This window comes from Aricia agestis, chromosome 1 (assembly GCF_905147365.1).
Source record: "Aricia agestis chromosome 1, ilAriAges1.1, whole genome shotgun sequence".
Taxonomy (NCBI): domain Eukaryota; kingdom Metazoa; phylum Arthropoda; class Insecta; order Lepidoptera; family Lycaenidae; genus Aricia; species Aricia agestis.
Window position 1 is genome coordinate 21,484,894 of NC_056406.1, and position 26,819 is coordinate 21,511,712.

The 26,819-nt window shown below is 36.8% G+C and overlaps 1 protein-coding gene across 1 annotated transcript; it reads left to right on the forward strand.

The window, feature by feature from the left end:
• Positions 1-3,373: 3,373 nt before the first annotated feature.
• Positions 3,374-16,082, forward strand: LOC121731819 (NADH dehydrogenase [ubiquinone] iron-sulfur protein 6, mitochondrial). Its single transcript, XM_042121517.1, has 3 exons — positions 3,374-3,570; positions 5,546-5,722; positions 15,941-16,082. The coding sequence occupies exons 1-3, from the start codon at positions 3,457-3,459 to the stop codon at positions 16,004-16,006; spliced, it is 357 nt and encodes a 118-aa protein (XP_041977451.1). The 5' UTR covers positions 3,374-3,456; the 3' UTR covers positions 16,007-16,082.
• The last annotated feature ends 10,737 nt before the right edge of the window (positions 16,083-26,819 follow it).

The window sequence follows — 26,819 nt, forward strand, 5'->3', positions numbered from 1 at the left end:
CCGTAAACACACGTAAAAAGCTATGTAATTTTTGTAGTCAAGTTATTAATTGATGTGACATTTTAGCACTAATGCCTTATATAAATAATATAGCACGAATAAGGGATTATTAAACTTATAAATTATCTTTTTAGCTTACAAAAATACCGATTAAAAAGCCCAAAAACGTTGTTAAAACTTACTTATTAATTATTAAATCCACGTATTTGAGGCATTATTTGGCCATTCTTATGGTTTATTATTTAGCGGAACTCAACAATATCTAGCATTGAATGTTCACTGAAAACCTTAATTAACACTTTTATTACATGAAATATGCAGACCGACTCCTTTGTTATGTCCTAGTAATTAGGACATAACATTACACGCTTTTGACGCATAAACACCTTAGATATAAGGCTCTCTCCTAGTATCCTAAGATCCGACCGTAAATCGTTTTTTTCGATCAAATATATTTTAAAATAATCTTTAGGACGTATAGAATGGATTAATGTTGGGTTGCCTTGTTAACAGTAGCCGCAAGTACCTCTAATTGAACAAAATGAAAGCCCGTAATACAAACTTGCGTGTATTCAATAAAAAAGTAAAAGAATTAAGAAGGAATGACATTGAGGAATGACAGGTTAATACACATAAAAATAAAAATGTCTGTTAAATAAAAATAGCAATCTTGCGAATTCTCGACGTCCTCAAATAATGCCAGGCATAATAATTGTAGGCCTGAACATTTGTCATATACAAAAGTGATGGCAACCCCAGTTTGCGGCTATCGTGCAACTGGCAACCATGGGTATTCATGTACAAAATGCATAAAACTTTCATTTGGTATCAAAATTATTTAAAAAATCGATGCTTCAATTTTGATGAAGAACTCTGTCTGTTTATGGGCTGGCAATCCTAGGTTGCGGCCGACTTAGAGCTGGCAACCATTTATACCTTATTTTCTCACGTCATTTTCTTTCAAATGATGTAAAATTTACTGAAAAAAATATACATGCAAATTATGCATTTATCTCATGAACATTCAACTTTATTAGAGGTACTTGCGGCTATTTTTAACAAGGCAACCCAACATTAATCCATTCTATACAATCTAAAGATTATTTTAAAATATATTTTATCGAAAAAAACGATTCCTGCAGGATTTTACGGTCGGATCCAGTACTATAGTAATAGTATCTCAAATCTCAATGCCATATATCGTGCGATTTATCGGTCGATATATCGCGCAATATACAGGGTGCAATTAAACCTACCTGCCAAATTTTTTTTGGGGCTTAGGTATCATTAGGTGAGTCCATTTAACCAATAATAATAGGGTGTCAATTTTTTACAATAACATATTTTATCCCAAATAAAATCGGTGCACAATGGTCACTTCATAAGTTCATAATAATTACGATTCCCGCTAACTCCGTCGTCGCGCGGCGCGCCGCGCCGAACCAATCGGAAGACCGGTTATGCGTAGGGGTAAAGCGGGGGTGACGCGCGGGGTGGGAGGCGGGAGGCCCGCCGCGCCGGTCGCCGGCGACCGTTTAGTACCACGCGCGTAGTTGTATAGCTAACACGTAATTTCTTTGTCACGGCCCCCCCGGCCCCCGCGCTTTAATTTGTGTCTGTTGACTGTTACAATGTACCCAAACCACGATCGAGTGTTATGAAATGTGGAAGCATAGTGGAGGTGCTACATTTTGAGTGGCGAAAGTTTCCGCGGAACCCAGAGACTGTACGAGCAAGAAAGTTTTCCTCGTCTTCGTAACAGCTGATTGATGATTCTCGAATGCAGCAGCTGTACCCTGAATCTGAATCGCGAAACAATCAAAGACTCGGATTATGGACAGTTCGCACTTCGCAACACACACGCCTAGCTAGCCTCGAAGACAATATGCCTCTGACGTGGTTAAAAGTGACAAAGTTGTGCTTAACAAACTTTTAAAGTCTTAAAGACAATGCGCAAAACGCGCTAGACACTGCTTAGAGCAAAACGGATTGCAGTTTGAACTATGTTAAGTGTAGACGAGATGGAAGTAAATAAGATTTAGAGGTCGGTTGTTTTGATTTTTAATTAGTTGCACTGTGTACATACATAAGTTGATTGAATTTTTTTAAATACGCCTAAATGCAAAGGATGTGGTTTAGATTTATTATAAAGTTCTAAAGTGCTTATTTTTCGTAATTAAAAAGTTGTAATGTTCCATTCTTTTGATGTGTATCAATTAATTTTATTCTAAACATACCTGTCTACGTCCTTTGCATTTGACGGTCCTAAGCCCGTCAAAGTATGAAGGGAAAATTCGCAACTTTTGATAATAACAAGAATGCAGTGACGGATTAGCCCTTAATCAAATTATTAAGCAATTGCCTAGGGCATCACGTCTGAGAGGGCACCAGAAGAGTAAAGGTTCAAAGACCGATTCTTAGTTGAGATACGCATAGGGGGCCCACAGGCATGGATTGCTTAGGGCATCAAGTAGTCTTAATCCGTCACTGCAAGAATGACAATGGAAGGGCGGGGCGGGGCCGGGCCGCGCATGTGTCCATATTTTGTGGTGTTTGGTAGGATAACTTTCGGAGGCTATTTTTCAAAATTTTAGTACTGAGTGATTATAAAAGAAGAAACACGTGTATTTTTATTTTTAACAAGGATCATTATATCCAAATTTGGCAGGAAGGTTAAATTGCACCCTGTAAGACTATACAGCGTCAAGAAAGTGAAGAAATTAAAAAGTGGCCACATAGTAGTGTCATCATTTTTTTCTTTAAGAAAGTCAAATGGAATAAGCGCTAAGAAAATTTCTTAGCGCTTATTCCATTTCACTAAATTTAAAAGTTCTAATAAGGATCCAAAAAACTATAAGTTGTGACTTGTGAGTTACAGATAGTTGTCTACCCATACGCCATCTAGTTACTAAAATGAAAACTGTTTGACAATTAAATAAAAAAAAAGAAAATACTCAAAATGCGTCATTGCCATAATGAGAAAAAAGAAGAAGGGGAAGGTTTTGCTGGGAATATGAAATGGTCATCTTGTGTTTTTGTATTATTTTCCTAAAATTGTGTTATTTCGGTTTTTAATGTGTAATATTGGTAGAATATTAACCATTAAATATTTGATGTCGTGCACAAGTGTGGGCAAGTGATATGACTTCAAGAAACGTACCATTTTGTGTCCCTCCAAAACTCCATCGAAAGTTTTAGTCAAGGGTCTACCACTTTACTAAAACAACTGACTTTACTCGTTGACTTTACTGACTACATTTTTAATACTTTTCACGAAAAAAAATTTTTCCCGCCATATTTTACTTGACGCTGGCCATGGTTAAAAAGCCGAGCGCCATATTATGAAAAAAAAAGAAGAAGAAGATTTAAAATATTTGTGACCAGGAATTCTTACAAATTTAAATTGAGTAATTAGTTTTGCCTTGCCTGGATTACTAAAACAGCAGTACAGCAGCCATGTATAGAATTACCCGAATTCAGGCGCAGGCTCGCAACATGGTATCCAGTCAGTCGACAGTGATGCGTTGCATAACCAACAAAGTGGAAGATGTCACAACACACACAGGACAAGTATATATTTTTAAAATTTCCCAATACTTTTTTTGCATTTCATATTCTTTATTGATCAAAAACTGCAATCTGAGAAGTATAACTGTATATTCTAGCGTTTGACGTGCAGGTCGATTACAGGTAGACCGTAGACTTAAAAAGTAGAGGTCTTTCTGTCACTTTAATTCAAGAGCTGGCAGCAAATTCTGGATAGGTACCTATTTGAGGCAAGCTGAAAACTTGTCCTATACCTCTCCTTCTAACCCCAACACGAAACTGCAGACCTGGCTGGTCCATAATGCAGCCCCTGCTTGGAAAAGTCGAAAGCAGAAATTTTGACTTGGGTATTTTGTTTAGACTAGTTAGGAGATAAACATAATAAAAAGTCCACAACAGAGGGGTCACTCTGAGATGAGCCCGAGGGAGGAGCTAAGAAGGACCCGTTTTTAGGGTTCCATAGCCAAATGGCAAAAAACTGAACCCTTATAGATTCCTCATGTCAGTCTGTCTGTCCGTCCGTATGTCACAGCCACTTTTCTCGGAAACTATAAGAGCTATACTATTGAAACTTGGTAAGTAGATGTAGTCTGTGAACCGCATTAAGATTTTGATACAAAAGTAGAAAAATTATAGAAAATTTTAGGGGTCCCCATAGGTACAACTGAAACAAAAAAAAAATTTTTCATATAACCTATGCATGCGGGGTATCTATGGATAGGTCTTCAAAAATCATATTGAGGTTCATAATATTATTTTTTTCTAACCAGAATAGTTTGCGAGAGAGACTCTTCCAAAGTGGTAAAATGTGTGTCCCCCCCAAGTGCGAGTTGGGCCCATGAAGAATTCCGCAGCAGCAATAAGGTTTATTTCTTTATAAATAAAAGGTTTTTGATTTATTTTTATATTTTATATTTGATTTATTGAAAGTTAAATTAAGGTATACCATTTATGACATATAAAAAAAACTACTTGCTAGATCTCATTCAAACCAATTTTTGTTGGTAGTTTTTATAGTAATGAACATCATAGATTTTTTTTAGAATTATGCTCCTACTTTTGAAGTTAGAGGGTGGACACACATTTTACCACTTTGGAAGAGTCTCTCTCGCAAACTATTCAGGTTAGAAAAAAATGATATTAGAAACCTCAATATGGTTTAAAGACCTATCCATAAACACCCCACACGCATAGGTTAGATGAAAAAAAAATGTTTCAGTTGTACCCATAGACATAATATATGTTGTACCTATGGGGACATTTTATTTTTAAGTATTTTCCATTTTCTTATCAAAATCGTAATGCGGTTTACAGACTACATCTACTTAACAAGTTTCAATAGTATAGCTCTTATAGTTTCGGAGAAATGTGGCTGTGACATACGGACGGACAGACAGACAGATATGACGAATCTATAAGGGTTCCGTTTCTTGCCATTTGGCGGAACCCTAAAAAGGAAGTTAAAGGAAAAAAGTTGTCCGTTTCTTGGGTTTTTTTTTTGGTTGTTGGCTTTTTGTGAATCACCAGCTCTATCCAATATTAGACAGTTGCAAGGTCTATTACCCTACAACTGACCAACACTGGTTCTTTGTTTTGATCCACAGGTGTGTGCTTTAATGCTGAATGTGGGCTCAGGTTGTTTTTTTTTATGTTTATGGTCAGTAAATTTTTGTGAAGCCAAGAAATAGCGTGCCTTAGTCCAGATTCACCATTTCGTTGTGTTTCTGCTCAAGTCTCTCCCGTAAAAACTAGAACAGTGTCATCTGCATATAACTTTACCGCAAAAGTGTTTATAAATAACAAAGATTATTTTAAATACACCAGGAAAAGACTCGGGCCTAAAACACTACCCTGTGGAACTCTATACATGATAGGTTGGTAAGTACTCAGGTGTTCGTCGCTATTAATATAACAAACATGTTCTATAGTTGTTTCTATTGTCAATCATTCAAGGTATATCTTCATTTTTCTAATGTGATAATTATTTATTAATTTACAGAAATGGGATTCAAAAGATTATCGTCTGGTTAGATTTATGTCTGCTCCAAAACAAGTAAACAAGAACTGGGCAATCAATTTAATTGCTGAAGTTCCCCCTAAGGAAGTTTCTGAAAGAGTTGTTTGGTGTGATGGCGGTAGTGGCACTGAAGGACATCCCAGGGTTTATATTAATTTGGTAAATAAAAAACTTTATACTTTTTATCGTACTAGTCCTATATCCTACTTCCTACTATATATAATACTAGCTGTTGCCCGCAACTTGGTCCGCGTGAATGTATCTTATATCTTTAAACAAGCAATTCTTGTATATATATAATTGGAATCTCGGAATCGGCTCCAACGATTTTCATGAAATTTATAGGGGGTTTCGGGGGCGATAAATCGATCTAGCTAGGAATCATTTTCAGAAAATGTCTTTTTATTCGTGTTTTATCGATAATCGATAAACTGAAAAATATGACTCTTCCTGACATCTGTTGGCGAATAATAATACTATTTTGTAAGCAACTAATTGTTTTAACGACCAGCAGATGGCGTTATTAAGTAACACGAAGTCAATGAGTGTTTGCTATACCGAGCAAAGCTCGGTCATCCAGGTACTGCTATTAAAATCGAGATTTAGGAAATTGAACACCCATCTACGACTATTTTAGTTGGATCTTTATTACACAGGAAATTGTTAATTTACATCAAAGACCCAGACAACTTGAACCTCAGATACTTATCGTTTTGAAAAATCCTTTCTTTGAAGACCGCTTGGCGTGGACAGGGGATTGGGGCCACAGTAGGTATAGCTAAATTAATATTGGAATTTGTTGTGGACAGTTGCCAATAATAATTATTGTGACAATAACGCTTGAAGGTACGGATTAAGTTCTTATAGCGCTGTCCACGATATCACGGTAGTATGCGACATCAGATTTACACTGTAGGTTGTCTAGAATTGTAGTTCTTTCGTCGTGGCAGAAAAAACTCTCCCAGAGAACATGATGAGAGGTTTATTCAAACATACTGCCTTCGGTCGTACATATTCTACCTATGTGCTCGACTGATGCTAGTGACCTAGATCCGTAAAGTTTGACTTTACAATTTCCATAGCCGGTAACGAATTGAGATGGACGAACGCAATGGTCAATATCCATTATCCATCCAGGGTTTGGATCTAATAATCGTTTACGAATATTAGGAAAAGTTTTAAATATCGACCTTTGCTAGAATTGGTAATCGCTTGGGTTGTCGTTGTTAATTTCGGGAGTTCCTTCAATTCCATTACTTATCAAGTCACCATTTTTAGGGTTCCGTACCCAAAGGGTAAAAACGGGACCCTATTACTAAGACTCCGTTTTCTATCTCCAGGCTGTATCTCAAGAACCGTTATAGTTAGAGTTCTGAAATTTTTACAGATTGGGTATATCTATTGCCGCTATAACAAAAATAAAAATTTTGTCAGATTTGCAAAATTCGTAAACGATTATATCCAAACCCTGGATGGATAATGGATATTGACCACTGCGTTCGTCCATCTCAATTCGTTACCGGCTATGGAAATTGTAAAGTCAAACTTTACGGATCTAAGTCACTAGCATCAGTCGAGCACATAGGTAGAATATGTACGACCGAAGGCAGTATGTTTGAATAAACCTCTCATCATGTTCTCTGAGAGAGTTTTTTCTGCCACGACGAAAGAACTACAATGCTAGACAACCTACAGTGTAAATCTGATGTCGCATACTACCGTGATATCGTGGACAGCGCTATAAGAACTTAATCCGTGCCTTCAAGCGTTATTGTCACAATAATTATTATTGGCAACTGTACACAACAAATTCCAATATTAATTTAGCTATACCTACTGTGGCCCCCATCCCCTGTCCACGCCAAGCGGTCTTCAAAGAAAGGATTTTTCAAAACGATAAGTATCTAAGGTTCAAGTTTCCTGGGTCTTTGATGTAAATTAACAATTTCCTGTGTAATAAAGATCCAACTAAAATAGTCGTAGATGGGTGTTCAATTTCCTAAATCTCGATTTTAATAGCATACATTCACGCGGACGAAGTTGCGGGCAACAGCTAGTAATATTATAAAGGCGAAAGTTTGTTTGGATGTATAGATGTTTGTTACTGTTTCACGCAAAAACTACTGAACGGATTTTAATGAGACACTGTTGGTGGTCCCCCGACACACCTTGAAAACAATTATGGGCTAAAATATCACTTTACACTTACGAATTATTTAAACTTAAAGCCAGTAAAATATATTATTTCTTTACTTTATAAAGTTGTTTGGCGGGGGCTTTTTTAAATTTCTTAATTTAATTTTATTTCATAAAAAGCATGAACTTGTGTTGGTTATAGTGCAGAATAATTCCTATCAACAGGATCATATTATATCCCAATGAATACCATCTAGGAATGTCCTTTTGGATGAGGCCGTCAATATGAGTCCAAACATGAAACCTCCACTTAGCTCCATATGAGCTCGGGCCTCGGCACCTATAGAATCCAGGTGATGCTCCAGCAGCAGCATGTAAATTTATTGGTTATCTACGTCTTACTAATTGTCGCAATTAAAATAAGCCCAAACACTAAACCATTGCTCTAAGTTGGTGAGGAGTTGGGTATCCTATTGATTACCAGGTGATGCTGCAGCACCAGGTCAACTTTCCATTAATGTGTAAATATAAATATCACGAACTAGAATGTAATAAAGCCCACCAAACGACTGCAAGTTGCTAATCGGCCCTTCACGAACCGGATGAACCGCGATTTTTCAGCACGGAGCAGGCTGATCATGATGAACTATAGCTAAAAACACTCTCAATTAAGTCAGCTTTCAAACAAAAAAAAAACTTGATCAAAATCAGTCCACCCGTTTGGATGCTGCCATGCCACAGACAGATAGACAGACAGACCGACAGACAGACCGACAGACAGACACGTCAAACTTATAACACCCCTCTTTTTTGTCGGGGGTTAATTATTACAACTCGAGACTGACGGCGACCATTGTTTGTGCGACGGGATAGCGATGGATGTTGCTATGGTACCATACTTATTTAGTCACTTCAATAAAATGATATGGGCGAAATAGGTACTTTTTTATGAAATAAGGGGGCAAACGAGATGATCGCAGGCACCTGATGGAAAGCAACTTCCGTCGCCCATGGACACTAGCAGCATCAGAAGAGCTGCAGGTGCGTAATAGGGGAGGGTAGGGAAGGAAATAGGGGAGGGGATTGGGCTTGACTTTATATTATGGCAAAGCAACGTTTGCCGGGACAGCTAGTGGTATACATATACAGGGTGCAATTAAACCTTCCTGCCAAATTTTTTCCATGGCTTAGGTATCATTAGGAGAGTCCAAAAAAATTGGGTGTTATTTTATTCAGTGACATATTTTATCCCATTTAAAATCGTTGCAGAACGGTCACTCGCGGCGCGGGGGAATGAGCGGGGGAGGCGCGCGCGTGGTGGCACGTCACGCGCGGCCGACGCATCTAATAATTATTAGATGCGTCGGTCAATTATAATTGAAGCCAGTTGTCATAATATATTTATAAAAATATAGGGGGTGCAATTAAACCTTTAGTTGGTTTGCCAGGGTGCAAGTAAGTGCCTATAATTTGTTACGCAAGAGCGATAGGGCATTGCATTCCCGCAGATGCTCGCAGCATCGGAGCTGTTTATTTACAATATAAGACATACTTTGAACCGAGTTTGCCCACACCTAAAAAAGACTAATTTTGTCGTAAGTCCACTAATTTGGTTGTTTTATTGAACATAACCTCAAAAACTAAAAAAAAAAATCGTGGTAACTACTGATTTCCTAACTTGAGGGAGGGATAGGAGGGTATTTAAATTGCATTTAGGCGTATTTAAAAAATTTAATCAACTTATGTATGTACACAGTGTGCAGTGCAACTAATTAAAAATCAAAACAACCCACCTCTAAATCTTATTTACTTCCATCTCGTCTATAGACTAGGGTTGTTGAGGAAGTGATTATGAGGAAGAGGAGGAGGAAGAGGAATTGTCACGAGCAAATTTAGAGGATGCGGATGAGGAAGAGGATATTTTTTTGAGGAAGAGGATGCGGATGAGGAAGCGGAAGAGGAAGTACGTCCATATAGTACAGCGTTTCCCAATGTGGGTGATTACGCCCCCTTCGATAGAAATCAAATTATTAGATTATTCGCACTGCGTACGTAGCTGCGTAGTGCGTACACGCGTAAACAAAACAACGCTTGCTTATGTCAATAAAATTAAAACAAACAAGCAAGAAACAGCGCGGGTGGCGAGAGAGACAAGGAACAAGGAACAGCAGCGCCCGTTCGGTCCGGCATCACGCTCTGGCGTGTGCGATGCCATGATTGGATACGCGACGCGCATGCGCAGTGAAATTCCTCATAAATTCCTCCTAAATTTTGAGGAAGCGATAGCGGAAGAGGATTTTTGTATTTTTATTTATGTGGATGCGGTAACGGTTGAGGAACCCAAATTATTGCGGAACTTCCTCATTATGAGGAAGAGGAAGAGGAATCCTCAGCAACCCTACTATAGACACTTAACATAGTTCAAACTGCAATCCGATTTGCTCTAAGCAGAGTCTAGCGCGTTTTGCACATTGTCTTTAAGGCGCTGTGGTTGTTGCAGCTACGTAAAATGGGTTTTTTAAAACACGTTTTTAGTAAAGGAAATGTCATTATTTAAGTATAAACCGTTTTGAAATTGAGAAAATTTCCTATACGCAAAGGTATATCAGTACACAATTTGAAAAATTCTGCTCGATAGAAAAAAATCTCAAAGATACAGTCATCTTTGAGATTTTTTTCTATCGAGCAGAATTTTTCAAATTAAATTTTCAATATAACGCTGTTTTTCGTAATTAAATCATTTTATGGCTAAATTACACACTTTCTAGAAAAAACAAAAAATGTAGTATATGTGTCGTAACCTAACATAAACGATTTGATATATTTGATTTGTGTAATATTAAAAACAAAAGGTTTTTACTCCTATTTTCTATTATCAAGGCACGCGGCGAGCGCGTAACTGCCACTTTCGCCACTCAAAATGTAGCGCCTCCACCTATGCCTCCACATTTAATAACACTCGATCGTGGTTAGGGTACATTGTAACACACAAATTAAACCGTGACAAACAAAATATTACGTGTTAGCACTTAACTATACAACTGCACGCGTGGTACTAAACGACTTCCACCCCGCGCGTCACCCCCGCTTTACCCCTGCGCATAACCGTTCTTCCGACTGGTTCGGCGCGCCGCGCGACGACGGACTAGCGGTAATCGTAATAATTATTATGAACATATGAAGTGACCATTGTGCACCGAATTTTTTTGGTATAAAATATGTTATTGTAATAAAATTTACACCCTATTTTTATTGGTTTCTCTTTGGACTCACCTAATAATACCTAAGCCCCAAAAAAAATTTGGCAGGTAGGTTTAATTGCACCCTGTATAGTGATTTCGATTTTTTCTGAAGCATTTGAGGTAAATGCTACCAAAAACTAAGATTTCGCACCAGGTCCGACCACCCTGGATCCGAAGGTACCGAACAGAACTTTTGAATCCTTATAGTGTTTAAATAACTGAAAGCATAAGCCAACACATCAATTTGACTGATCATTATCAATACAATCATAATTACACCATGGGTCATCACTCATCACATTATGGCCCAATTATTGTTTTTTTTTTTTTTTTTTTTAAAGAAGGCAGGTCACTGTAGCCCTGACGTCACTGCGACCCATGAGGATCTATTGTGACTCCTTCGCACTAGAGTATCATCCCCAACCCTATACTGCTCATAAATTGAACGATATGGTTGGGGTTGGTGCCACGAATTTCCTCTGTGGACGAGTATTCGTGGCGACCAAGGTGCCTGTTCCTGCTCTGTAGTAGGGCAGGGCAGTCGAGGAGAAGGTGAATAGGTGTTTCATCCTCCTCCTCACAGAATCTGCAAGTCACTATGCTACAAATACCCATTCTGTTTAGGTGTTTGTTGAGCTTGCAGTGCCCAGTTAGGCTTCTGGTAAGGATTCTTAATTGGTTCCTACCCAAGGTGAGCACTAATTCTGATTGTTTCTTGTTGAAGTCAGGAATTAGTGCCTTGGAGTGTTCAAGGCCAGGGGTCTCAGCCCATTGCTTCCTGCATAGTCTGTGACCCCATTCCTTGAGCACTTGCTTTGTGGTTCTGGGAGTTATACCACAGACTGGTTCTGGACCATATATGAGACTCTCGGCCCCAAGCCTAGCCAGCTCGTCAGCGATTTCATTGCCGGGGACGTTGCTGTGGCCCGGGACCCATACTAGGCGGATGTTGTTGTTCCTTCCCAGCATGTTTAACGTCTCAATGCATTCCAGAACTAATTTGGACGAGACTTCTGCGGCAGTCAGTGCTTTAAGCGCAGCTTGACTATCGGAGAAGATAAAAACGTTTTTATTAACTAGGGCCATCTCCAGGCTTTCTAGTGAACAACCGAGGACAGCGAAGACTTCAGCCTGAAACACGGTCGCAAACTCCCCCAAACAGGCGTATTTGCCTTTTGGTGGCCTGCCTCCGTAGATTCCGGCTCCCGCACGGTTGTCTTTCCTTGATCCATCCGTGAACCAAACTATGTCGCTAGGGCGGACATCGATTGGGTTTTTCCTTTCCCAGTCCTCCCTGGAAGGTATAAAAACCTGGTACTGCTTCGAAAAGCTATACACCTTGATCATAGCATCTGATGGCATGGCCATGATAGGTGATTCACTGAGAGACTGTTCCAGCTGTCGAAATGGGGTGGAGACCCAATTCGTCCCACCCGCCGTCCTGGCCCTGAGAGCCACCTTTTTGGCCTCCATCTGAACAAGCAGAGGAAGCGGCCAATTATTGGTACTTTTACTTCAAACGAATGAAATTTTTGTACAGAATTCGTTGAGATTTAGTCGAATTTTGAAAAAGGCACTAATAAAGAATAAGAATTATTTCATATTTTTTAGGTCATTTTAAGAATATTGTGTTTTCCTTGGAAGTCGGATTCAATTTTTTGTTAAAAAATAAAAATCGTAAATCTATTCCTACTAATTTGAATGTTTGGCCCTGGGATTTATTTATCATTAGTGAAAAAGAATTTTTTACAACAAATTGGAGCCTTTTGAAGGGCTTACTTATAGGCTTACTTATAGGCAAATCAGTAGAGGTTTAGGTTTAAAGATTCTTTATTATCAACAAAGGCAAGCTGCCACTTATTTGATAACATTAATTACTTAATGTCTAGATACAATTTCATCGTTCGTCGTCGAAAATACAATATAAGTAGGTACAGTTAAATTACTGGTACATAAAGGCATTTGAAACATTTAAATTTTTATAAAGGTAAAAAATGTGTACGTACCTGACATTTAACAAAATATAGCTAACTGATTACAAAACCTCAGGTTATTATGTTATTACAAAAGGTATAGACAGTAAACTAAATCATTTTAATTTGCGTTAGTAATATAACATTTTAAACTTTCGCGTTGCATAATAATTAAAACTTAAGCGTTAAGTCTCGTTAATAATATGTTCGGCTAATTGCTTTTTAAAAACATTCAAAGATTGGGAGTGTTTAATGCGCGAGGGTATGCGGTTGTATAGCTGCGCTCCTTCGACAGTAGGTGTCGACTTGCCGTAATTTGTGCGATGTTTAGGTATGACGAGGTAGCTCGCTCGGCGCGTACGGCGCTCGCTAACTTGTTTATGTTTAGTGAACGAAAGGTTAGTGTGGATATTCCTATTGAGCGTTTTGTGAATAAAAAAGCAAATGTGGTATTTGTATAGTTTTTTAATGTTCATTATTTTAGTTTCGTCGTAGATTTTAGATGTTGGTGTTAATCGGTTATAGTTAAAAAGAGTTTTGATAATTTTATTTTGTAATATTTGTATTTTATCTAATCTAGTTTTAGCGGCCGATCCCCAGATTTCGATGAGATAGGTAAGATGCGGTTTTACTAGGGAATTGTAGATCGTGTAGCGTATATTTTTTGGGATACATCGTACAATATTACGCAGAGATCCTCGAAGTGTTACAAGTTTATTTTTAATTTTTTCTAGATGGGTATTCCAAGTTAGTTGAGCATCAATGGTTAATCCAAGATATTTTTCTGAAGCCTTTTGTTGGAGAGGTATGTTATTAATTGTTAATGGAGGATGTTGTGGGATCCGCTTATTTTTAGCTTTAAATATTACATAACAGGTTTTAGTTATATTAATAGTTAACAGATTATGTTGGAACCAAATGTATATAGAATTTAAGTCACTTTGGGCTTGTGTTATTATGTCATGTATAGATGAACCAAAGTAAAAAAGACATGTATCATCGGCGTAGAGTGTAATGTGACCTTTAAGACCCAGTTCCTGCAAATTATTCACATAAATTAAAAATAGCAAGGGGCCCAAAATTGAGCCTTGGGGGATTCCAAAGGTAACCGGCAGTGCACTACTTTGAGTATTATGGTCAAACTTTACAATCTGCGATCGTCCGGTGAGATAAGACTTGAGTATTTGTAGTGCTTTACCGGTTATTCCTATCGCTTCCAATTTACTTAGGAGAAGGCTGTGGCTTATAGTATCAAATGCCTTTTTTAAATCTATGAATACTCCTAATGCAATATTTTTTTGGTCAATATTATGTTTAATTTTAGTAACCAGATCAATAGTGGCTGTTAATGTATTACTTTTAGGCCTAAATCCATATTGACGATCCGAGATGTAGTTAATTGAGCTTAAGTAATTTACAAGCCTTGTGTATAAAACCTTCTCGAGTATTTTTGACAACGTCGGTAAAACAGAGATAGGTCTGTAGTTACCTGGATCGGTTTTTGGACCAGATTTATGAATGGGGGTGACCTTCGCCGTTTTTAGTGAGTCTGGAAAAGTACCATCTTCTAATAATATGTTTATGCTATCGGTCAACTTCTCCACTATTAGGTGTTTAGTGGATTTGATTATCTTTGTGCTGATTCCATCTAACCCTACGCTGCAGTTAGAATCTAAGCTTTCAATTATATTTAAAATTTCAGTTTTTGTACATGGTTCGAAATTTGAGATATTTTGAACATGGGGCATGAATTGTGGTAACGCTTGTGAATGATTGTCATGAAAGTATTTGGGAATCTCATTTGCTAATTTTGGCCCTATATTTGAAAAGTAATTATTAAATTCTTGGCAAATGAGTTTGGGGTCTCTTATTTCAGTAGCTTCTAATATAAGTTTCGAAGGAGCACAACTATGATTTGTTTTATTAGTGGCGAGTGAATTTATTAGACTCCACATTTTCTTTGGTTTATTTAAGCATTTAGTAAACTCTTTATAATAATAGGTATTCTTTGTGACTTGTATTAGTTTGGCTACTTCCCTACTCTTTTTTGTAAATTGCTCTAATAGCTCATCATTTTTATTATTTTTAAGCTCTGTCCATAAAACATTCCTTTTATTGATTTCTGAAATCACATTATTATTTATCCAGTCTCTCTTTGGTGTATTTAAAATTTTTGTTTTCACTACTTTACTGCTATCTATACAACGTCTAATTTGTTCTTCAAGTTTTGTAAAGTTGATAGTGTCACTTGATTCTTCTGCTAAAGAGAACACTGGTATTCTTGGTATATGAGCTAATTCACCAGCTGCAGGGCCGGTCATAATCTTCGCTACTGCACACCCCCGCCTTGATAGCGCCCACTTCGAAACGAGCGTAAATCGCAATTTTTAATTTCGCCATAACTTCTAAACCAAACGACCAATTTTAATCATTCAAAGACAAAATATTATCTACACAAACTGTACTTAGTTATGAAATAATTTATTTTGATAAGGATTATCAGCATGAACAAAATAAATGTGTTTAAATGTCGTCCAAGAAAAATCAAGATTTTTAAATAAAAAAAATTATTGTGCCTCAATCGACATAGATAGGTATAGTATGTCGCGGACATTATGTAGATATTTATAAGATCTACAATCTACATTTACTTAGAACATTGTATGGTTCTATCTGTTATACTTTAGGCAGCGTACGCAAAATAAGTAACTTTACTGGTTGATTTTCTCACCTTGTGTCAGAAAAACCAAAATATCTTACGGAACTCTATTATAATATTGTATTTTCCAAAATAAAAAGTAACCTATGTTACTCGTTAATAATGTAGCTTTCAAATGGTGAAAGAATTTTTAAAATCGGTCCAGTAGTTTTTGAGCCTATTCATTACAATTAAACAAACAAAGTTTACCTCTTTATAATATTAGTATAGATTTAGATTATAGTATTGACTTTAAAAACACTCTTTATGTAACAATAATTAATCAATACAGGATTTTATTATCATTTATTTTTAATTATTATTTCAGGATAAACCTGGAAATCATTCATGTGGCTACTGTGGACTCCGATTTGTTTTGAAAAAACATCACTGAAAATTTAAAAACACTCTATAGTCTAATACTTATATGGAATGTTGTTTATTTTACAAAATATAGAAAATGTTTTAAATATTTTTTTTCGTGTAGATTACCAGAAATAAATTATGTAATGTAGCAATTATTACATGTTATTACTTATTTGACTCCGATTAGAAAAAATGCATCATTAAATAATACTCCAATAAAATATAAAGAAATTGAAGTTGAGTAACATGTTTTTCATATTTAATATCATTGAGGCCGAAGTTCCGCGGCGGAAATTCCGCATGATTACGTCAGCAATATAACAAAAATGGTCAAATAATGCCTCAAACACGTGGATTTAATATTAAATACGTAAGTTTTTAACAACGTTTTTTGGGCTTTTCAATCGGTAATTTTGTAAGCTAAAAAGATAATTTATAAGTTATTAATCCCTTATTCGTGCTATATAAGGCACTAGCGGCCCGGCCCGGCTTCGCACGGGTGGACATTGGTTTTTAAATTATTTTTTTTAAATAAAGGTAGTCAATCTTTAAGTTAAGCAGAACATAAAAATAGTTTACATTATTTAGCCTGCAACTACTATATTATAATTATTATGTACATATAACACATTTTTATTGTATTTTTTTTTTATATTTTTATATTTTAAGTGTTATGTTTGATTATTTTATCCTTACCTGCAGAAGATACTATTATTTATAATATTTTGCAATTTATTCATATTTTTTTTTTTTGTTTAAAATATTTTGTTTTTTTTTGTAGTTTTATGCTTTATTATTTTATGCTTACCTACATCTACTATTATATACATTTTGAAATTTTCTATTTGTTTTTGTATAAAGTATTTTTGTTGTACTTTTGTGCTTTATGTTTTTTTACACCATACTTCTTTTTGCGTAAAAGATTCCATTAAAATTGGGTTAAAGCTTCCCTGTAAACGATATTTGATGTTGTTTTATTTTGTGGCAGCAAAATAAATTGATTATCAGCAGCTCCAACTCGGGATAGGCCAACGTATAGTTGACCATGAGTAAAACATTCTTTTCGTAGGTCGATGCCTACTAATTTGAAAGTTTGACCTTGGGACTTGTTAATAGTCAATGCGAAAGATATTTTTACCGGAAATTGAAGCCGTTTAAATGGGATTGGCAGATCAGTTGGAATCATCGGTATCCTCGGTATATGAGCTAGTTGACCAGCTGCTGGGCCGGTGATAATGGTAGCTACAATTAAATTGTCCTTTAATTCTTTAATAAGCAGCCTTGTCCCATTGCACATATTTGGTAGGCATAAATTCCTCAAAAGCATGATTGGAATTCCGATTTTTAACGTCAGTTCGTGTGGTGGAAGTCCAGAAGGATTCAGCGAATTTAAAAACTCCTCTGGTAAGTACTAATACCTGCTGATAAGTAGTTTGGCATGGTTTGTACCAGCGCAACGTTACTATTGCATATTTTTAGATTAAAAAGTAGTTATTGTAAGATAATAATAATTGTAGTAGTCAGACATACGATATCGCGGACTTTTACGTTGATATTAATGTCCTCCTAATAATTAATAGTCCAAAAAAAATTCTAGATTTTTTAATAAAAAAATGGTTATTGTGCCTCACTCAACATAGATAGGTATAGTGTGTCGCGGACTTTTTTGTAGATATTTAAAAGATCTATAATTACTTAGAACATTTTATGCCTCTATCTTTTATAGTTTAGGCAGCGTACGCAAAATAAGTAACTTTTCTGGTTGATTTTTTAAACCTTGCGTCCGAAAATCCCAAATATCTTACGGAACCTTATATTTTTCCAAAATAAAAATTAGCCTATGTTCAGCAGAAATAATGCAGGATTCCAATGGTAAAAGAATTTTTCAAATCGGTCCAGTAGTTTCGGAGCCTATTCGACTCAAACAAACAAACAAACAAACAAAAAATCAAATCTTTCCTCTTTATAATAGTAGTGTAGATTAGTGCTAAAATGTCACATCAATTAATAATTTGGCTATAAAAATTGCATAGCTTTTTACGTGTGTTTACGGATTCTCATCACTGGAACTATAGTTAATCGATATCATGAACTAATTGACTTTCTTTCCTGTATCATAAATCATAATGTGCTTCGTAATAATTGACAAATAGAAATATTCCAGAAAATAAACGCACACTACTTGTATGAAAATAAGCACAAAATGGCCACGCGATGACGGGCTAAAACTACATCTATACTATAATACTTTATCTATGTGGAGAACCTTCGATCACTAATATACAAGATACACAATCCCATACAAAACCAAAATCTGTCGCCGAGTAATTGAGTTTAAAAAAGTATACATTTATCTAAAATCAACCTTAATCATAGTAATTAAAGATCTTTTTATAAAACAATGTACATGTGTGTTTACAAAGCAATAAATTTTTACAAACGACGCACGCTTCAAATTAAATTCAACCATCCGCGTATATGTCTTAAAGTTTAAATTATTACAATGCCAAAAAAGCACTTCAATTTTACGGCCGCACTTCGCCGCTTGCTTCGCCGCTGGAACAGGGCGAAGTGAAGTATGAGTAGAGTCGAACTGTTCAACATTTTTTTGTTGATTGTAATAATTTTAATAGTCCATCTTTTAATTTTTCCGAAGTTTAATGTATAAAGTGTGGAGTAATTATTTTTACTTGTAATATTATGTTGTTCTAATATGTTTAATTTTATAATTAACTAAAATATACGTGTATACATTGAATATAAATGTTTAGAACATACAACGCTCGCTAAAGTCGACTTGAAAAATTTTTCTTTCTTTGCCGTGCTGATATCCAATCTCCACATCTAATTGGATCTCGAGGAAACGAAAAAATATTATATTCCTCATAAAAATAAGTAATAATTAATAGCGACTCCACCAAATGGAACAAAATCACAGTGTATAACCCGAACATTTCAAGTGGGCATGATAAACTACGATAAGTACCTTTAGTATGAGTATTCGCAATTGAGATGGTTTATACCTCGTGTTGATTTATTTACAACTTAATTTTAAAACTGTTTTTTGTTGATTTCTTAACGAAATACCAATATTTACAATACAATTGTATAAAATATATTAGGATAAAATTAATACTTTCCGGAAATATGAAATTCCATCCTTTTTTTGCGTTTTAAACGTATGATTTTTACGATTGTTGAACGAGCACTGGAGCATGTTTCCCAGCGGAGCGTTCAAGCACTACTAAATCGAAAGTCCACCAGAATGTTGCGTTTGATGCTCTTTGAGTGACGTCGTTTTTTGCCGCGGACTGTGTATCTTGTATATTTGATCGAAGAGATCGATCGAGAGAGATCGAAAAATGGTGGTTTTGTATGATGACAGCGTTAGTTCCTTTTTTCACCACGTTCTTTCAAAACCTTGTCGAGCTCAAGGTTATGGTTAAATATGGCGTCCATTTTTTACTTTAACCAAAGATTTGACATTTTGCATTGTAGTAGCAGTTAAAGTTACAGTTAGGTATAGCTAAAGTAAGTTGGTACAACCCACCCTAATGATCAAAACAAAGGCATAAAACAACTATAACAACAACTTTAATACCTGTACCGTCCAGACACGGTTTCAAACTTCAGTTTCAACCTAGGTACATTAACTTTATGGTTTCAACTTTCAAACCACGGTAGTTTTTTTTTTTTTTTTTAATGGCATGCACTTAGTACATTGCCAATGACGAACGGGAAAAACAATGTAAAAAATTAAATTATTACGAAAAACGAGGAATTTGGAAAAAGGAATTCAGGACAGGATCAGGAAAAAATATATATTTACAAAAGAATACTTATAATTAAATATAGAAATATCAAATCTCAATATTATTATGTAATATAAAATCAGCTAATATTTGATATATAATATATTTTCTAGAATGCAATAAACAAATAACTGAAGTAGGAAAAGGAATTTTATTCTTTAACAATGAATCAAGGAAATGGGAACGGTTGTAAAGAGGACAAGAAAAGAATATATGGTTGACATCCCCAACCTCAGCACCACAGGCACAAGAGGGATTGTTAATTATATTAAGTCTAGCAAGATGGTCTGGCGAGCAAGTGTGTCCAAGTCTTAATCGTGATATGAATTATGATACTACTACATTTTCTATTGAAATTCATACTATAAAACCATGGTTTTGATACAATTTCGGATTGAATACTATAGAAATGTGCTCCTTTTTGTTTATGACTTTGATCAAATGACGATTTCCATGACGTCTCTAAATGAATTTTGGGTAAAGTTAATAAATCAGGGTAGTAGATTTTGTATGGATTTAAGTCATCACACGTTAGTGCATCATTGGCAAGAGAATCCGCTCTAACGTTTCCTTCTATTCCACAATGAGTAGGGATCCAAGCAAATAAAACTGAAGTACCTTTCTTGGTAACATCTGTTAATAACTGTCTTATATCGAATTTATCAGGATGTTGTTGTTTAATTTTAAATGGATTCTTGTTAAGAGCTTGAATAGAACTTAGAGAGTCTGTAAAAATTATAGATTTCTTAAGTTTGGCTAATAAAATATATTCTAAAGCTTTTAAGATCCCTAAGCATTCTCCAGAGAATACGGTACATTCGGGAGGGAGTTTAATTTTTTGGACAATATTGTACTGGGAATGGAATACACCTACACCAACATGGCCATTATTATTACTTTTAGAAGCATCTGTAAAGATATAATGATGATCTTTAAATTGTGTATTAATTATATCATTAAATCTTTCATTGGCCTTCAAAGAGTTCTTCTCTATATTAATGGTCAGAATATTTGGAGCGGACACAAGAGCCCCATAAGAAGAAGAAAAAATCGGTAATTTAGAAGAAGAATGAATAGGTGCAGTAACAGATTTAAATTTAAAATAGCTCTCAATTAAACACGGGGTTTGTTTATTTAACCAGTATGAATTTTTGGAAATATGATAGGAAAGAGTTTGAAGCTTCGCAATAATAGGATGATCATAAAGTTGAAGGCATCGAAAGAGATATTTGTCGGATAAATATTGACGGCGTAAATGTAAAGGAGGATCATAACATTCAACCTGTAAAGCGTTGATTGGACTAGATTTCATTGCTCCACATATAATTCTGAGGCATTTACTTTGGATTTTGTCTAAAGATTTAAATCCTGAAACACTTCCAGGCTCCAAAAGGAAAGAGCCATATTCTAATATGCTGCGAATCAAAGCATTATAAACTAATTTTAGATAAAATGGATGGGCACCCCACCATACGCCTGCTAGACATCTGATGATATTTACATTTTTTTCGCATCTACTTACAACATAATCACAATGAGGAATTCCGGAAAGCTTTTCATCCAGGATGACACCTAAAAATTTATGATGGTTTTTTTGTGAAATGATAATGTTATCAAAAAATACTCTAACTTGAGGAGTTACGCGCATTCGACTAAAAAGAACTATGGAGCTTTTAGTTGGGGATAAATCTAGGCCGTGGTTGTCCAACCAACGCTTAAGAAAAATGCAAGGCTCTTGTTAGCTTAGCGGAAGCATCATCAACATTATTCCCTACAACATATAAGGTCAGATCATCCGCATACTGCGAAACATCAACATCCAACAACTCTGCAATGGCCAATTCTAAATCATAAGTATATATGTCATATAACAGAGGGCTCAAAACTAAGCCTTGTGGTAAACCTTTGGTTACAATCCTTATGTATTTACGGCCATTATTATAGAAAATAATAGATCTATCAGTTAACAGGTTTATAATAAATGAAATAATTTTTTTAGGAATTTTTAGACGTCTTAGTTTCTGTTTCAATATTGATATAATAACACTATCATATGCATTAGAAAGATCTAAAAAGGCCGAAAGAACGAATTTATTTGCGCTGAAAGCTAATCTTATGTCGGTGGTAAAAGTACTTTAGTTGTCATAACTGTACTTTTATTACGCCGAAAACCGTATTGAGATGAAGAAAGCAGGCAGTTACTTTCAACGAACCACTCCAGGCGGTTTTTGACTAAATGTTCAATTATTTTTAGAAGAACAGACGAGAGGGCTATTGGACGATATGAAGATGAGAGGGAAGGATCTTTGTTTGGTTTCAAAATGGGTAACACTAGTTGACATTTCCACTCTGATGGAATATTGCCAGATTCAAAAATTGAGTTAATGATTCTAAGTTAAACTGATAAGTAAACTGTTTTCGTTTAGATGAGAAATAAATGAATAATAAATACCATCAGGCCCAGGAGAGGAATCCGATACATACGAAAGTACATTTTTTTAATTCGGCCATGGTAAAGGAGGAATTTAATTCTGAAGACTCTTCATTTTCATCTATTGTACTATTGTTATGAAATAGGTTAGGAAGATTGACTGTAGGAGGAGCAAGCTTGTCAAGAAAATCATTTGCAATAGAACTAGGAAGAGAAACAGAATGAGAAGTATTGTATGCAGATTTGAACCTTCTAATATTTTGCCAAACAACAGTTGGAGGAGAATTCGGGGACAGAGAGGAGCAAAATTTTTGCCAACTTTCAGATTTTTTCTTTTTGAAAAGTAATTTGGTGCTATTTATAATGTTTTACAATGTCCAATAATTTTCAAGAGACATATTTGTACTATACATTATTTTTCAGCCTTCTTTCTCCTTTTTACAGCTTCCGTAGGTACACTCTTTATCCCACCACGGTGGGCTGGGAATGGAAGATGATTCATTTTTTATTGGAAAAACTTCATTAGCACTTTCTATCAAGACATCTGTAAAAACAAGAGCATCAATAGAGTCATCTTCATTTGGAAATATCTGTGACAGTTTTACATCAACTTTACTACTGAATTTCTTCCAACATTTATTGGTGACATTATTGAGGTTATACCTGGGAAATAATCTGACATTTTGAATAGGAGCCTGAGAATTATCAAAAGGAGAGGTAGTTAATATGGGGAAGTGATCGCTTCCAAAAGTGGATGATAGAACCGAAGATGTTAATTGTGTTACAAACTGTGGGGAGCAAATAGTCAAATCAACAACGCTTTTGCCTTCTGTTGGACTAGTGCGCCTTGTGGGCTCACCAGAATTTATAACACATAGATTATTCAGATCTAAAACACTTAGCAGCTTGTTACCATAACTATTAGTAATGGAGCTTCCCCATGACTGGTGATGACAATTAAAGTCACCTGTTATAATTAAAGGTCTTGGTAAAGAGCTTAAAATGTTATTAAATTCATTTAAAATATTAATAAAGGCATGGGAAATATATACAGAGACAAAATATATATTATTTACACTAATTGCTATAATAGATAGCTCTGAACTATGTACAGGGATATCAATAAGGCTAAAAGGGTAGTTTTTCTCAAGGAGAAAGGCTACACCACCATAGCCGTCTAACCTATCTTCTCTAATTGTATTATAATTCTTAAATCTAAAAGTATTACTTGGCCTAAGCCAAGTTTCTGAAAAAGAAAATAAAAAGGATTATAATTTCTTAAAAAATAAGCTATGTCACTTTTTTTATTAACTACACTTCGAGCGTTCCACTGAATGATCTGGGCCATATTGTAGAATATTAATTATACATTGTATTAAAGGGGCAACGATGGACGGTATATTATTGTTCTGTGAGTGGGTTTCAAGTAATAATGATATTACATCTGTAAATGAAGAAAGTTCATTCTTGTAATTGTTTATTATACCTTTATTGTATTCATGTACTGGTGTTGTGTTTTTTTCTAAATTATCAAAAGAAAACTCTTTTACCACATTGTTATGGGCAATTTTATCATAACCTTTCATTGGTCTATAAAGAGCACGAGGCTTAACAACTACAGTTTTTTTGTATGATCTATTATCAGATGAACTGTTGGCGACACGACAAACTCGGCGGGGCCGTGGTCGCCGGGTGGTAGAGCAGTGGACTGTATCTTGAAAGTGAAGGATGCCGGATGGAAGATTTCTGGAGAAGGAGGTGCAGGAGACGAGAAGGAAACACAGGAGTAAAACTTGGTACTGCTTGGAGCGGAGTGTGGTGGAGCAGGGCTTACGCATGCATCTGCTTGGCTTGTCGGAAGTGAATGTGTATGCACCGAGAAAGTGCGTGTTTATATAGGAAATTTGTACCGTTAGAGCCCGTGGGGTTCTATCGGTTGTTGTCGAACGAATGCAGTCCGTTTATTGAAATATAACATTTTACACATAATATGACATCAAATGGGATTCTTATAAGCTAATACAATGGTAAACAAACATTCTTATAAGATAAATAAACAATAAAATGTGTAAAACAAAGCCATGTAAAAAAGAGACAACAATAGTTCGAGTGCAACTATGCAAGAAAGATACAGCAATAACAATTGTGTGAAACACACTACATTCCCGTGCGAAAGGGACAGCAATATTATAAAAATGAGACACAAGATAAACATTTTCCAATAGGAATTACTAATATGAAATCTTAAATCTAAGTGTAAACAAAAGAGGGAATAAAACTAAGCTATTATTTACAGTCTCCCCCCCGTGCGCAAGCACCGAAACGTTTTATTCCTGGCTGCTTACGAGAATCAGACGAGAGGCTGGGCGACGAATTAGTCCGGCGGCTGTACGGACTTCTGCTACTCTAACCCGCCCGTCTGGACCTGGGAAAGTCTTTATTATTTCACCTCTAGGCCATATTCCACGGGGCATCGTTCTATCACATATTATAACGATGTCTCCGGGGTTGAGGTTGCTGTGCTACGGGTTGCCGAGCCGAGGCATTAATTGGGGTTTGTACTCTGCTACCCATCTAGCCCAGAACGCTTCGGCCAACTTTTGCGCAGCTTTCCACGAGCGACTGTCTGCTGTGTAGTCTTTATACGAGCCGAAAGGTATCATCCCGCTTGACCTCCCAATTAGGAAGTGATTTGGGGTCAGTGATTCCTCGTTTAGATCAGGATTTACTGGTGTTAACGGTCTCGTATTTATGACATGTTCTGCTTCCAGCAACAGCGTATGCAACACTTCATCTGGGGGCGTCTTTTCTGTTAAGGTGACTCGTAATGCCGCCTTCACAGATCTCACTAATCTCTCCCAGGCGCCGCCCATGTTCGGGGCCCCAGGGGGTATTCTTTTCCAAATTATCTGTTTTCCGGAGGCGAAGACCTTCATCGCGTCGTCATTTTGTTGAAGAGCTTCCGTCACTTCTTTCTCGGCGCCCACGAAGTTGGTTCCGTTGTCGCTATATATGACCGTCGGAGTGCCACGGCGGGACATCATTCGGCGCAAGCTCATAATCATGGAGGATGCAGATAGGGAAGGCACCAGCTCCAGATGCACGGCCCGAGTGGTGAGGCACGTGTAAAGTGCGCCCCACCGCTTCTCGTGTCTTCGCCCGATCGTGACTTGCATTGGGCCAAAATAGTCAACCGCCAAGGCTGTGAACGGCGGCTGATTGTGGGCCAGTCTTTCAGGAGGTAAGTCACCCAGGGGAATTTTAGAGGGAGTTCCCCTGTAGGTTCTACACCATTGACACTTGTTGCATATATAGCGAAGGATGCTGCGTAGTCCAATTATGTGGTAGCGCTGTCGGAGCTCGTTCATCACGGTTTGGTGATTGTCGTGGTTAAATACTGCGTGCGTGTGATGCACTAACAGTCGGGTAAATTCTTCCTTCGCATGTAGGACAGGCAGATTATATTCTTCCTTAACTCTGCTATCGAGGTATAATATCCCGCTGCGGTCGAGTTTCACAGCAAGTTTGTGAAAGGGGGACCTCTTCGGAGGTCGTTGCCCAGCCTCTATCGTCTTTATATCGTCCGCGAACGAGATGTTCTGACTCCTCTTGATAAGCAGCAATTCTGCTAGTCTGATGTGATCAGGAGAGATTTCCGTATTTACTTTTCTCTTGAGCAATTTGGCTTTAAATGCCTCAGCCGAGAGCAAGACGGTGGCAGCAGCGCGTACCAGGCGCTTATACTTCGAAAACCTTTCAACTTTAGGCAAGTAATCGCTATTTACATGGTCTACACAGACGTGAACCTGCTTAATTATTCTCTCCTCCCCTGAAGGGGGTAAGGGAGCCGCGGTCCGCTTTTCGCACGGCCACGTCGCGGGGTCGTCTAAAATAAAGCTAGGTCCTGTAAACCATCTGTGTGTCGAACTAAAATTCACCGGAATGCCCTTGGTAGCGTCGTCCGCGACGTTGTCGGCGCTCGGCACCCATCGCCAGTCGGCCGGGGTCGTTGTACTTTCGATCTCGGCTAGCCGGTGCGCGACAAACGACTTGAAAGTACGCGGATCGGACCTAATCCAAGCTAATACCGTTTTTGAATCCGACCAGTAATACGACTTTGTAATTTTGTAGTCAGATTCCCGTTTTACTGACTCTGCTAAGCGGGAACCAAGAACCGCGGCTTGCAACTCTAATCGCGGTATCGAAATTGGTTTCAACGGCGCTACTTTCGCCTTTCCCGTAACTAATCTAGCCGTCTTTGTGTTATTATTCATGCTAACGAAACAAACTGCGGCCGAATAAACTTTTTCGCTAGCATCGCAAAATATGTGTAACTCACAGGCAGGCAGGTACGTATCTTTCTATTTCGAAAGTCCTCAGCAAGTTTAAATTATTAATAAACGACATCCACGTAATGTGGTGTTCCTTAGTTATAGGATCGTCCCAACCTACGCCACTACGCCATATTTCCTGAATGAGGCACTTACCTACCATAGTTACCGGCGAAACTAATCCTAACGGGTCGAAAACCGACATGACGGCGCTAGTGACTTGCCTCTTGGTGGGTAAAATTTCCCCTGAAATTACACTAGATGGCG

What these genes read in the sequence shown, in the direction of transcription:
- LOC121731819 (XM_042121517.1), top strand. Translation starts at nt 3,457, where the DNA reads ATGTATAGAATTACCCGAATTCAGGCGCAGGCTCGCAACATGGTATCC. An exon ending in TCACAACACACACAGGACAA is followed by an intron (nt 3,571 to 5,545) that starts GTATATATTTTT and finishes ATTAATTTACAG; the next exon opens with AAATGGGATTCAAAAGATTA. An exon ending in CCAGGGTTTATATTAATTTG is followed by an intron (nt 5,723 to 15,940) that starts GTAAATAAAAAA and finishes TTATTATTTCAG; the next exon opens with GATAAACCTGGAAATCATTC.